General features: G+C 32.2%; 1 protein-coding gene across 1 annotated transcript; it reads right to left on the minus strand.

Moving 5' to 3' along the window:
- Positions 1–523: 523 nt before the first annotated feature.
- On the minus strand, positions 524–12,725 carry LOC132745781 (autophagy-related protein 101-like). The gene is made up of 8 exons (XM_060734756.1): positions 12,528–12,725; positions 10,835–10,871; positions 9,848–9,888; positions 9,225–9,308; positions 8,677–8,775; positions 8,039–8,153; positions 7,168–7,334; positions 524–3,998 (listed from the first exon to the last, which is right to left on the minus strand). The coding sequence occupies exons 1-8, from the start codon at positions 12,555–12,557 to the stop codon at positions 3,915–3,917; spliced, it is 657 nt and encodes a 218-aa protein (XP_060590739.1). The 5' UTR covers positions 12,558–12,725; the 3' UTR covers positions 524–3,914.
- Between the last annotated feature and the right edge of the window lie 1,689 nt (positions 12,726–14,414).

Below are 14,414 nucleotides of genomic sequence, written 5' to 3' on the forward strand. Positions count from 1 at the left end.
TTAGGCCCATACATAGGTTTATACTTTAGGAGAATGGCCCGGTCAAAAATAAAGTATGAAAATGAACAAAGGGCAATAACTCAAAAATAAGAAGTGCAGAGTAACGATTCTTGTGCAATGCATTATAAGAAACATGCATACCAAGTTTGGGTCAACCCGACTATAGAGACCGACTTATGCTCCGGACAAGCTTAAGGGGACTCCGACAAATAACCCCCCTATCATGTTGCCGTTTTCAAGGCAACACAAAAACGTATGGGTGGTTCTGTGTTGTACAAATGTCTCGAAAAGGTTAACCGTTTAATATTATCATGGTTAAAGCTCTTCATATATACTCGTAGGGAAAAAGTAATAGAAATATTTGAAATTTCCTTTAGCATTTTTGTGTGAAGAGGCATGAATGAAAAAACATGCCTTCAGTATATTTAAGCAGCCAAGATCTAAGTGATTGTTTAAAAAATTTAAATACAAAACAAGTTCTAAATATATTGACACAAAAGACGAGTCAAAAGAACAACAAATCTTTCAAATTTTAACATCATTTATTATCACCATTTGTCACAAGTTAAATATGCTCCATATGGAAATGTTCAAAGCAACAGTGAAAGCTTAAAGGAAAAAACAACAACAACAACATATATATCAAAACATAATGGGATAAATAGAAATACAGTCATAAGTTTTCAACATCCTTTAAATTTTTCTATCATTTTTTTTCATCGAAAAAAACGAAAGAAAAAGAAACAATATCTATGATTATATTTTGTACACTATATACAAGCATAGGGCTATCAATTATATTGTGAATAAATATGTACATCATTCAAAACAACGTCAAAAAATTGAATAAAAAACGGCTACAAATCTATCTTTTCGTTAACAACCAACTGATAAATTTTGACACAATTTTTGACATAAAATTATACCTAGATTTCTGTAAAGACCATGTTACAGAGAGAAATATATGACACTTCTGTTGAAGGTTTTTTATATCTACATGTTACAAAAAGAAACAGTTCAGGAATAAGAGTTAGACTAGCAGACTTTATTTAATACTCGGTATAAAATGTCATTTTGTGGTACTAAAATGTCTAAAGAAGAACAAATCTTGTAACATATGTTTTTAAAACATTTACCACATTAAATTTCTTAAATAGACCAATATGGACACAAACCAGATATCATTTTTAGATTTTTAGTTTTCTTTTATTGTTTGTTTTGTTTGGTTTTACAGCACACCAACACAATTTAGGTGACATAGCGCTGAAACAGGAAGGATGATTTTAGTTAACCTTAGGTTTTACACAAAGAAAAAAAAGGTTTTACAAACTTTCAGCAACACCAGGTGTCAAAACCACACCACCTGCTGGTGCTAAGAGATGCATAGACTCCAGTTAGGGAATCCATTCAGTTGCCTCTTTTAATCACTAACCAATAAATGGTGGCTGCAATTCTGATAAAAAAAAAGTCCTAATTCACAAGGAAAAATTTCAAAATATGTATTAACTGAAATAACTTATAGTGTTTATCATTATCAGATGGCAGCAAGCAAAGGGTAAAACATTAAGCGAAATGGGATTAAAAGAGTTTTGAAATCCTGAAGAAAATGATAAGTTTTCCTTAAGTTAACCTTAAAGCTGCTCAATATCCTAAATGCCAGTCTTTCAACATAGACAATTTCATTTTATTTTAGGGAAACTTTCAAAATATGACTGAATATTTAACAGTACAGACTATGCTCAGTAACACAAAGACTGTCTTGATGAGAATTTTAAGTTAAGTCGGCCAACAGTATCAAGCCTGGTCAGACGGCATGGATGTGTAGGCTGGCCTGGCTCTATACTGGTGGCAAAGGCTAATCACTTTCAGTTCCAGAAGGTTACAAATTAAGCAGTCAACAATTTTTACACAAATGAGTCAAAAGTAAATAAATAGGCAAGTTATTAGCCCCACTAATGTTCAATAACTGTTTTTATACATTTTTTACAAAACTGTTTTCGAATCCCTGAGGCAAATTAAAATAAGAGACAAGCATTGACCAAACAACACTGAGGCCCAAATCCTGAAAGAAAACAACAATAAAATAATAATAATAGGAAATCCCCCTTTCTTTAAACAATTACCTATGAAATGTTTCAGTACCAAATAAAACAAACTAAATTTTCTGTTACAATAATAACAATAGCATTCTGTTTGAAATACATACCCCTTATTCCTTTCCATATTGTTTGATTTTATTAACCTGTCAATTCCATACTGATTATACGGTCAATGCACAGAATATATTAATATTCGATAAATGTTTGGTAAATTCCGTGAGAGTTACGCAGTAAGATGTGATTAAATTCATCTAGTTTCTATGCAGTCATTACACTGACCGTTATAGCGCAATAGGGTAAACCACGGATATATATTATCTGAATGTCCAAAGTATTGTAAGATCGAGACAGAGTAAGCCAAGGTTTTTTTTCTAATACATAACTATTTTCATCATTTTTGAAGGTATGGTTGTTCCTTTTATAACATGTTTTGCACTTTTTGTAAATACTATACTTTTGTATATAACATTGTTTAAGAATTATTACTGAAAATTCATTCGGATTAAAATCAATATATGTAATTTCAGTGCCGTAAAATACAATACAAAATGTGACAATTCAATGTTTCTTAGTTGTTTCATATCCGTATAGACAATTTTGCAAGCGCTTGACCATTTTCATTAAAATATACTTAAAAGTAAAGAAATAATAAGTCTAAAAAGAATGTCAAAAGAAGGGATCGAACCTCGGACCTCTCATGCATTTGGTTATCACTTAACCGACTGCGCTATTGCAGATGTTAAGAAAACTTTCATTAAGCTAGTGGCAGTTTTCCAAACGTTAGTCATATAAACTCCTTATTAATTCTCGTAAAATAAACGGACAAAACCGAAGTGGAATCGAATATTTTAATGAGTTCTATAATGTATTCATAATTGACAGGTCAATAAAATCAGACTATACCTCGGTCTTATTTGATTGGCAGCTAATTTGAGCATCATTTCTATAGCTTTAAAAATAGCCTATGTGGTTATATATTGAAGTTTTACTAAAAATTAAAATTTTTCCTGAATTCTGCAGGCAGTTTTATCTATCCATTAAAACAGTCTTTACTTATTCAATATTTCTGTGTCATCCAACATACAACTATTTAAAAATATATAGATTTATCCTTCTTTTGAGGAAAAACTTCTGAATAGCTGTATTTCTTTCAAAACTAGCTTTCTTATTGAATTAGGAGAGTATATTAACCAATTTATGAGAGATTAAAATCCTAATATACTTGTTGCATATACATTGTACAATTAGCATAAAAACACAAAGAATTTGATCAACTGTTATAAAACAAATAACAAAATACTGTCAACACTTTTAAAAGCAAACAAAACATCATCTATTTGTGACTAAAGACTGGTAATATCATAATACAGAATAAAGTTAAGTCTTCAAAACTTAATTTGGAGCCCAGTCAACACTCTTTCAACCTTAGGCCTCCGATTGGCTAATTCAAAATAGAAATTTCAAATTTGACCAATAAGGAGGTAACTATCACAGACTGGTCTGCAAAATCAGTTTTAAGTCTCCAATCAATGTCATGATATGAATAATAATCATAATTAAATCATATGTTTCTAATACACGTACATAATTACATAAAAAATGCTACTTTACCTGCACCTTGAACACAATCATAAAGTTTTTTTTAACTTTTATTCTATCACTAGTTCTAAATATCTTGGGAGCATACATTAAGAAAAATAAAAAATGTTAATGCTACATGTTTACATATGCATACATTTTTGACACATGATATTTATAGAAACACTGTTTTAAAAAAGCACATTGAAAATTACATAGCTACATGTTTGGCCGTCGTCATAATGCCAATGTGTCCTTGATGAACTTTCTCATCGTCGTGGAAACAGAACTGGAAGACGGGCCATTAATTTGATGAGTGATCTGAAATAGTTACAAATATTGAAATTATTTTACACAGAAACAACTGCTTTACATTTACTATCATGCTGTTTTCTTATGTAATTCTGTAAGCCAGTTATATATTTTATGGGTTACTAAAACTTATAATGATTATTCATGGCAACCATCAACGCTTGCAATATTTTCCTCAATGTAATTTTGTTACTTGTACATATGCATTTCTTGATATAATTCTTGTAAATGTAGTTGGCTCTAGTGAAATTTGCACATGGCCCAAAGCAATGAGTAAGACACAATTTAGTTGAATGCACAAGAACCAAATGCAACTTAAATAATTTAAGAACTTAAATAATTAAAGATTCTCTTATAATGATACTTTTTTTGTATACATTCTCATACTTTATAATTTTTACTTTAGCAAGTTGCATTACATCTTACATCTTACCAGATCATACTGGTGTGCAATATGGATTTTATTACTGTTGCATCATATTTGTTAATCTGATACAAACATTTTATTTAGTGTAATTAGTAACATTATGCCCATCCAAGTGTGAATAGTGACTGCATATGTAAAAATAACTTAAAACTTTGCCATAATTGCTTTTAATTTTAAAATTTACTTCGCATGAATAATCAGTAACCCATATAATGATTCATGGAAATTTCTATACATATTTTTTTTAGGATAAAAATATCAAAAACCAACACAATTTATCAAAACATGTTTCGCTTTAATAAGCTTCATTCGCTGATACATATATGTTTAAGAATTCATCAATAATGTTCAATTAATAAAGAGGAGTCACAGAAGGGCAGTCTTTTTATATTTAAGGCAGATTTTATATTTTATCCTAAACATTTATCATTATCAAGTACTAGGCACTCATCATCATAGTAGTCAATCCTTTTTTAGCTCGACTTTTTTTTTTGAAAAAAAAGAGTAGAGGTATTGTTATAGTCAGGTCGGCGTTGCCGTTGCCGTTCCCGTCCGCAAACTTGTACCTGGATCATAACTTTTTTATTTCTCGGTGTATTGTCTTCATACTTGGCCACAACAACCCTTGGGACAAGACCTTTCAGTAGACCACACTAACCTTGACCTTCATCCATAAATGACCTTGACCTTCAAGGTTAAAAGTCCAATTTTTGCTTGTTCATGCTGTTATTGGCTGTAACTTTGTTATTTTTGAATGGATTGTCTTCAAACTTGAACATAATAATCTTCAAGAATATCCCTTAAAAATAACCCGCCAGACCTTGACCTTCACTCATAAATGACCTTGACTTTGAAGGTCAAATTATTGAAATTTTCATTTTTTTGGCTATTATTGGCTGTAACTTTGTTATTTTTGAATGGATTGTCATCAAACTTGAACATAATTATCTTCAGGGATATCCCTTAAAAAATAACTAGACAGACTTCGACCTTTACTCATAAATGACCTTGACTTTGAAGGTCAAATTATTGAATTTTTCATTTTTTTGGCAATTATTGGCTGTAACTTTGTTATTTTTGAATGGATTGTCTTGAAACTTGAACATAATAATCTTCAAAGATAACTGTTAAAAATATACCGAAAGACCTTGACCTTCACTCATTAATGACATTGTCTTTGAAGGTCAAATTATTGAAATTTTCATTGTTTTGGCGGTAACTGACTGTAACTTTGCTATTATTGAAGGGATCAACTTCATATTATAACAGAACATTCTTAAGGACCAGACCTCGTTGTTTATCAAACCCAAATTTGCTTGGGCTCTTTATTGACCTTGACCTTGAAGGTTAAATTACTGAATTTTCTCAGATTTGTGCATTAAATGACCATAATTATATATTTATTGGTGTGTGTGTGTGTATATATATATATATATATATTTACAACAACAACAACAAGAATTGCGTCATTGTTTCTATTTATAGAATTGCGTCATTGCTTCTATTTTTAGAAATTGCGTCATTGTTGCTATTTTTGGAAATTGCGTCATTGTTGCTATTTTTGGAAATAGCGTCATTGTTGCTATTTTTGGAAATTGCGTCATTATTGCTATTTTTAGAAATTGCGTCATTGTTGCTATTTTTAGATATTGCGTCATTGTTGCTATTTTTAGAAATTGCGTCATTGTTTCTATTTTTAGAAATTGCGTCATTGTTGCTATTTATAGAATTTGCGTCATTGTTGCTATTTTTAGAAATTGCGTCATTTGTGCTATTTTTAGAAATTGCGTCATTGTTGCTATTTTTAGAAATTGCGTCATTGTTGCTATTTTTAGAAATTGCGTCATTGTTGCTATTTTTAGAATTTGCGTCATTGTTGCTATTTTTAGAAATTGCGTCATTGTTTCTATTTTTAGGAATTGCGTCATTGTTGCTATTTATAGAATTTGCGTCATTGTTGCTATTTTTAGAAATTGCGTCATTGTTTCTATTTTTAGGAATTGTGTCATTGTTGCTATTTATAGAAATTGTGTCATTGTTTCTATTTTTAGGAATGGCGTCATTGTTGCTATTTTTAGAAATTGTGTCATTGTTTCTATTTTTAGAAATTGCGTCATGTTGCTATTTTTAGAAATTGCGTAATGCTGCTATTTTTAGAAATTGCATAATGTTTCTATTCATATATATATACAAAATATATAAACAAAACTAATGTGACAAGACAGACCAACTAAATTTATAAAAAGGAAACGTTAAGATATGTTCAAACCTTTCTATGTTTGCATTTAGAAAAAGTAAAAAGTCGAGCGTTGCCCCCGCCCGGCGGTGGCTCTTGTTTTATTTTGTAGCTGATAAAGCTAAAATTTGCAAGTGACAGTGAAAAAAATAGCAAAATGTCATGGCAACCGGTATATAATAAACATCATTCTTAAGTTCTTTAATACAAACTCTCTTCGTATTTCACATAATCATATAAAATTAATAATCAAGCAGCGGAAGACAATGGTCTGTACAAGTTCAAAAGGTCACTGTGGGTTTGAATATCATAAAACCTAAGTACCAGCCAGAAAGATAAACATGAATGAAATTACAGAAAGTAGCTGGGTGACCAGTAACATGTTGCAGAGAAGTTTACCTTGTTATTATGTCATATTGACACACCTTAGCAAGATAGCTTAGGTAATGTCAGAAGTTCTGCTTTAATATACAGAAACAGTCTTTTAGAGTAGAAAAGCAAGTGATATAACGTACCCTGTGTAAGTATGGTTGCACATCTAAGTAAGATGTATCAAAAATGAGATCAACTTCAGACTGGTTCGGCATTTTGGGCACGTACTCATGCCTGTTCATGACATCTGCTATATACAATACTTTCTCTGCCAAGATTTCACCTACTCTTTCCCTGCATATCTGTCGCTCTGTGAAAATAAAAATAAGACATTTGTATTTCGACATCTATCTGACACAGTTACAAATACTTGTAAATCTGTGGTCAATTTTAAATAATCATTTACTAACTTTAAGCCTGCTGGCCTCAAAAGATTCTACCCATGCACTTGCCAAGAAAATGTTAATTCTGGTGAGATATCCCCAAAAGCTGTTTGGGTGATAAAAAATAAGTTGACATTGGCAGGACAAACAAACAAGCAAATATTGCAAAACCCTTTGCTCGCTACACGCAATAATAACAGACCTATCCTGTCAGTATTCAGCCTGGCCAGCCAGCATATCCGTGCAGTCTGACCATGCTCAATAATGTTGGCTGCTGCATTTTAGTATTTTGATAGAAAAATATCTTAAATTATTAACAGACAGATCCATTTTCAAAGTAAAGAAAGTCCATTTTAGAAATTTGGCATATTAGTTTATAAAGAATTTATTTTAGTTTGATTTAGGAGCTGGTAGCTTAATGAAATACTGTCTCTATATGTTCCTGTTAACCAGTACTAAGAAATGATTATGTTTTTTTGCTCAAGGAAACAATGGCTTGCCCCTGTCAGGGTTTGAACCCATGTGGTAAGCAATCTTTTGATAACTAGCCTGACATGTTTACCACTCAGCCTAGCATGTTGAAGGCTGCAGCTCAAAAGAAAGTTATAAATTCACTTGATATCCAGCTTACCGTGTTCATTGCTCAAAGTTATCACATCTAGTTTGACTGTCCACACCTCCCATGGAATACACTCTGCTGGGAACGGCCATCTTGCCCGCTTCCTCTGGAAAAACTCAAGTGAGATCTGTAATATACAAGAAAATTCTGTCAACAATACAATAAAATTTCAATAAAGACAAATACAAAATGAAGACAAATACAACCTAGCTTTCGAGTTGAGATTTGTTCAGTTTTCTTTGGTATCCATCATTTAAGTAACCATAGAACCACAATGAAAAACAAAAAACATAATATAATCTCCAATCTCAATATGGTCCTCTATCCTCAAACCAAGGATCAATGTAGCTTCTGCACTTTTTTTTTGTAATGTCAAGATCCAGATTTCAAAGTTTTTCTTAAAAACAAACATTTTCAACAGACTTTAAAACCCTTTACCTGCTAGAAGTGAATTGATTAGCCCTTGCCATCAGTATAGTGCCACGAGTAGTCTGACTAGACTTAATATCATTGGTCCTTTTGACTTTTGTATTTTGATATACTGAAATCCAGCTGACAAAATTTATTGGATCTTAAATTTGTATATTTGACCTATCCATGAAAAACATGAAAAAATTAGTGACCCATGAACAACAAAGATTTTGCAGTACCTGTCCTTCAGATGGATTTGTCACTTGTTGAAGGGCATCTCTAAACGTCAGAATTTCTCGCCTCACATTACTCGTCAACACATCTGATGCAACATGTACCTGCAATATGTTAATTTTCATATTAAATCTGTCCCTAACATGAACTTTCAACATGTAGCTGGAATATGAGGTTATGTTAATTTTCATATTAAATCTGTCCCAAGGGCACTTGTTTGGTCGTTTTTGGGGCCGAATTTGGGTACCATTCCCCTCTCAAAATCATATGTATTTTCCCCTATCTCCCTAACATGAACTTTCCAGCTAACAGATTTTACTAATTATGGCATATATGTATAGTTAACGCATTAACTGCTGGCAGTAACTGCTTCTAACCATGTGACCACTGCATATGTGCCGTCTGGTCATGGTCTGCACTGTTCACCATTCAGTCACTCAGTATTTTGAAATTTTCTAAAAATGATGAATGGTTTTGAAAGATGGACAAGTCCATTTAAAATATCTAAGGCTTTATCCTTAAATTTGATCCTCAAGTTAAACTATATACTTACATAGGTAAAGTCTATAAAATCACAATCTTCATCTACAAAGCCTAAAGTTCCAACAGAATAGCTGCCCTCTTGTTTGTAGTGGAACTATAATATAGATCAACATACATAATTGTTAACTTACAAATGTACATAGACACAAATTGGCAATAATTAAAGACCTATGCCAATACTAGCATATAGAATTATTGAGTGTTGATGGGAGTAAAAGCAGGAGGGTGTCAACACAAGCACATAGAATTATTTAGTGTCAATAGGGTTATGACAGGCCTGAGTAAATGAACACCTATGTCAACGTGAACGCAATCATCTTAAATTAATGAATGTTAATAGTAGTACAAAACTGTAATTAGAATTATTGATAGTCAACAACTTGAGTAATGACAGGCCTGTGCCAGTACTTAAGTTTGACCATCATACCATTTTAACTCTTTCTTGTCCTTTGTTGACAGTTACATGTAACTTACATGTATTAGAAAAATTGAACTATGGTATAGAAAAACAAAGACAATTTCATTTTAACATAAAAAAGGCTGCTCAGAGAAACTGGGTGAGCTTAGAAATAATTAAATCATGAATGTACATTACATTATATTAAAGGTAAGTTTAGAAAGGATTATACATACCTTTCCTAATGTCCTCTGCAGAATCAAACTGTGAAATATACCTGTTTAAAAGATATGAACACATCAGACAAAGTGAGAAATACAACAAAAACATACTTTTAAGACATTAAGATTTCTGATATTCAGTCAAAATTCTTATAAATAACAAGAGCGATCAGTAATCACATGTGTCGCCTCATGATGGCCAATTTCATGTTGGGACAAGTTTTGTGACAGATGGACAGACAGACAGACAGTGCACAACTAGACTTGGTACTGATCATTCCTGTAAAGTTTGGATAAAATTGCACCAGTAGTTTATGAAGAGTAGTCCGAACAAGCTTTTGTGTATCTGGCAACACACAGAAAAAACACCTTTTCAAAGGGCCATAACTTGGCCAAAAATCATTCAACCGGAAAACCCGTGCAATATGCGCAAGGACTTGAGCTACAGATCAATCCTGCAAAGTTTCATTGAAAATGCATTAGTGGTATAAGAGAAGTCGTCCGGACAAACTTTAAAAATAAAAATTATTAAAGGGCCATAACTCTTATAAAAATCATTGAACTGGAAAATGCTGACAATATGCACAACTAGACTTGGTACTGATCATTCCTGTAAAGTTTGGATGAAATTGCACCAGTAGTTTATGAGAAGTAGTCCGGACAAGTTTTGTGACGGACGGACAGACGACGGAGAAGTGATGCCTATATGTCGCCACTACTCCTTTGAGGCGACACAAAAAACAATCACAAAAGAACCATTGTCATCTCCAATGAAAATAATATAATTAATTAACATTAAACATACATCTAAGCAACTGCTTTATAATATATAAAGAACACTCTTTAATTTTTATTAGATAGTAAAAACAACTTCCATTACCTTTATGATATCAGACAATACAGGGCACTGTCACAAATATTAACAAACATAATAATTTGATTTTTAAAAGATTTGCATAAAAAGATTTGCATAACTATCTAACACAAAGTTAAAATACTCACTTGATACAACTTCTTCTATTTGTCGTCCTTCTACAGACTGAAAATATATAAAAACGTTCTTGTCATCCACAAAGTATGATTAGAAGCTGGCACTTGTTGATCAGTTAAAAATCTCTGACATACCGACTTAGATAAAAAAGTGACATTACTTCTTACCTTACCAGTTTGACATCCATGGCAAAAATATCTAATCTATAAAATTGATTGAAATTGAACAAGTCCAAATATCAGCTGCCCTGCCAGATATGTACATAATGACTACATTTACACCATAAATGTTTCTAACATGTTAAAAGATCTAAACTGGCAAAATACTAGAGAAGAGATATAACATTGATCAGCTTTGTGACCCTGAGCCTCTCCTTATCAAAATATGGCACAGACTTGTGAGAGTTGACTATCATCATCTCACACCCACCAAAAACCTGAACTACTTTTGTTTTGTACCTTATAGTTCTACCATACTCAAGGACACAGTATCATTCCTTTTCATTTTTCCCTGAACTATCTGTCTGTGGAATGGTTTACCTGTGTCCTTGCAAGCTAGCCCCAGTTTAAACATCTTAACTGGACAGCTGCATCCCTTCTACCAGTTCTAAGTTAAAAACTGTTTTTATCTTTTATCTTACTCTTAGTCTTGTAGTTTCTTTATCTATATTGAAAATCCTCAGGCACTGTCAGGGATTTGAAACCTGTACCTCTCGATTACAAAGCAGTCACTCAACTATGTCGCAATAGCATTATAGGGTTAACCCAACAGCAAGCTATTGGAAATTACCTATACAGTATACCTGTAATCACTACACTTTTCTTCACTTTATTTATTAACTCAATGGCAAACTTATAGTGACAATTGGCAGCAATGCTCTTAAGAGCCTCCTCATACATTGTAATCACTGTCCATCATGACATAATGACATTGCAAAGCATCAACAGTTCAATTCAACTGTTTAGCCCCTGCAAATACTGCAACTTATGTAATTTACCTTTCCCTATTAATCCCTTAGATTTTACAGTCCGTGCTAGAATCATTCTCCTTTTAGTCTGTCTGATTCTAGTCAATTTTTAATGTCGGCAAATTACACAAGAAGCACTGTCAGTATCTGTTTTAACCTTGTCACATTTATTGAATATTGTAAACCTAAAAAAATCATCAGGTATTGACAGGGATTTAAAACCTGGATCTCATGATTACAAGACTGACACTCAACCATTTCACTGAAGTGTTAATCATACAGTAACTAAGGCTGCTGGGAAAGGCCTATATACCTGTATTCTCCAAATCATTCTATAAAACTGCACATTATAACATAACTTGCTATTCCCATGAATGATGTAGGTGGTTATTACATGACAGTAGCTCTGCAGCCTCTTCTAACAAAAAAATAATAAGTAAAATAGATACATGTGCAATCATTCAAGCAGGCTGTGATACATGCATGCAATGTATGTGTACCACTACCAGGGCAGAGTGACCTGTTATAAGGTTAAAGGTCAGTCACCAAATCATGGAAGATTAAATGAAATTGTCGTTTTCTAATCTACTATTACCCAACCTTATATATGTGAGATCACAATATGTAAATTATTCGCCATTTATTTATTTTTTTTTTCATTATTCACATAACAATAAATTTCGTAAACAACAACATAAGAATTAGAAATCTAGGTCAGAAATTAAAACTGCACATACCAATTCAAAAACATGGGATCTAGCGTTCATTATCTATTCATTTGAAAGCCCTTTCCTTCAAGTCTTCCTCTTCATTACTTTCCTTACTATATTTGTCCTAATATAGTGAATAATTTTTAGATATGACGGAGTTTCTTTGTTATTTTTTTTCTCAGCTGATCGACTTTCTATGTCGTAATTCGATATTTTATTTGTCGTAATTAAAAATGCCTAGTAAACTCAGACAAAAGTAAAACCTGAGAAATTATGATGATTAGAATAAAACTTAAAAATTGAAAAGATCTAGGATATTGTAATGTTATGGATAACTTCACTGACCGACTTTTACGACACATATGGAAACTAGGGAAAAACTACCGAAAAGATATTTTACAACCAGAATCTGTCTAGTAAGCTTTTCAGCAGAAAATGAGCTTCAGACTGCATTAAATGCTATGCTCTAGCATATTGTAATGTTTGGAATTTAAAAGTGAACTCTGCAAAAACAAAGGCTGTTATATTTTCTAGGGGCAGGAATCGTATGAAGATGCACCTCAACTTTCTTTTCATAATAAGAACTTAGAATTAAATTAGATTACATGATTTTTCTTAGTATCTAGGTATTCGATTTATGGAAAATGGTAAATTTGTTAAAACTAGAAAACGGCTTATTGATCAAGCGAAGAAAGCTATATTCTCTCTTATAAAAAGCTAGAAAATTGTTTCTATCTGTAGATTTACAGATCCACTTGTTAAACACAATGATTGTTCCTATTCTTTAATTGTTATGGCTCTGAAGTTTGGGGAATAGAAAAATTAAAGTGTATTGATCAGTTTCAGCTTAAATTTTACAAAATTATACTTAACCTCAAGCAAAGTACATTTACTCCAAATTGTATTTTATGTGGTGAACTTGGTGTTACTCCGATATCTTTGCAAATAAAAAAGTATTAAGAATTATTAACTACTGGTGTAAGCTTTTGAAGGGTAAAGATGATAAGATTTGTAATATTTTATAAAAGACTGCATACTCAGTATATGTTTGATATAGAACTGAATAACCGTGGCTTTCTTTGGTTAAGGATACTTTGGACGAACTTGATTTATCAGATTATTGGTTAAGTCAATCTGTACCTAGTCCGTTTAATTCCAAAAGTCCAGATTTCGAGATCAGTTCATCCAAAGTTGGAACAGTGATGTCCAATCTTTAAGCAAATGTTTAAACTACCGTTTATATAAACCAGAGTTTGCATTCGAAGATTTTTTAACATGTCTTCATTAATTGTCTTTATTCAGCATCGTTAAAATTTAGATGTATGAATCACAAAATGCCTATTGAGAAAGGTACATTCCCAAATATACAGAGAAATTTACGTAATTGTGTATTTAATGTCACATGTTCTCACGAACCATAACAGTATTGAATAAAATCTAAAAACTAAAAAAAATCTAAAATCTGGAATGCACTCGGAACGTCCTCGGCTATTATCAATAATAACCTCGGAGTTAATACGGATTGAAAGTAGTTCTACCGAGTGGTTTCATATGTAAACAGAAACACGGGGGGATCACGTGACTTTGTATAGTAATACCCACGAGAAAATGGCAACTGCTGAGTCCCGGTAAGTACCTTATTATGTTAAATTAAGGTGACAAACGTTTCTTAAATCAAAACAAAACCTAGCGTGTCATATGCGCGGAAATTTTCTTTAAATGACAGTACAAAGTGCATTATCCTACGTTTTTTAGTTTTTGAGAACATTGTTTGAATTGTGTGAAAATTGCACTTTCAGCGATAGTAATCTACACGAAGCGGTATAATTTGGTACCAAAATCAATGAAATTAAGCTTTTTTCTGCACTTAAGACACCAAATCAATCATTTTATTGACACCTGTTATCGTAGAAG

The sequence above is a fragment of the Ruditapes philippinarum genome, unplaced genomic scaffold (genome assembly GCF_026571515.1).
Source record: "Ruditapes philippinarum isolate M1 unplaced genomic scaffold, ASM2657151v2 ctg6879_1_1_1_1, whole genome shotgun sequence".
Classification (NCBI taxonomy): domain Eukaryota; kingdom Metazoa; phylum Mollusca; class Bivalvia; order Venerida; family Veneridae; genus Ruditapes; species Ruditapes philippinarum.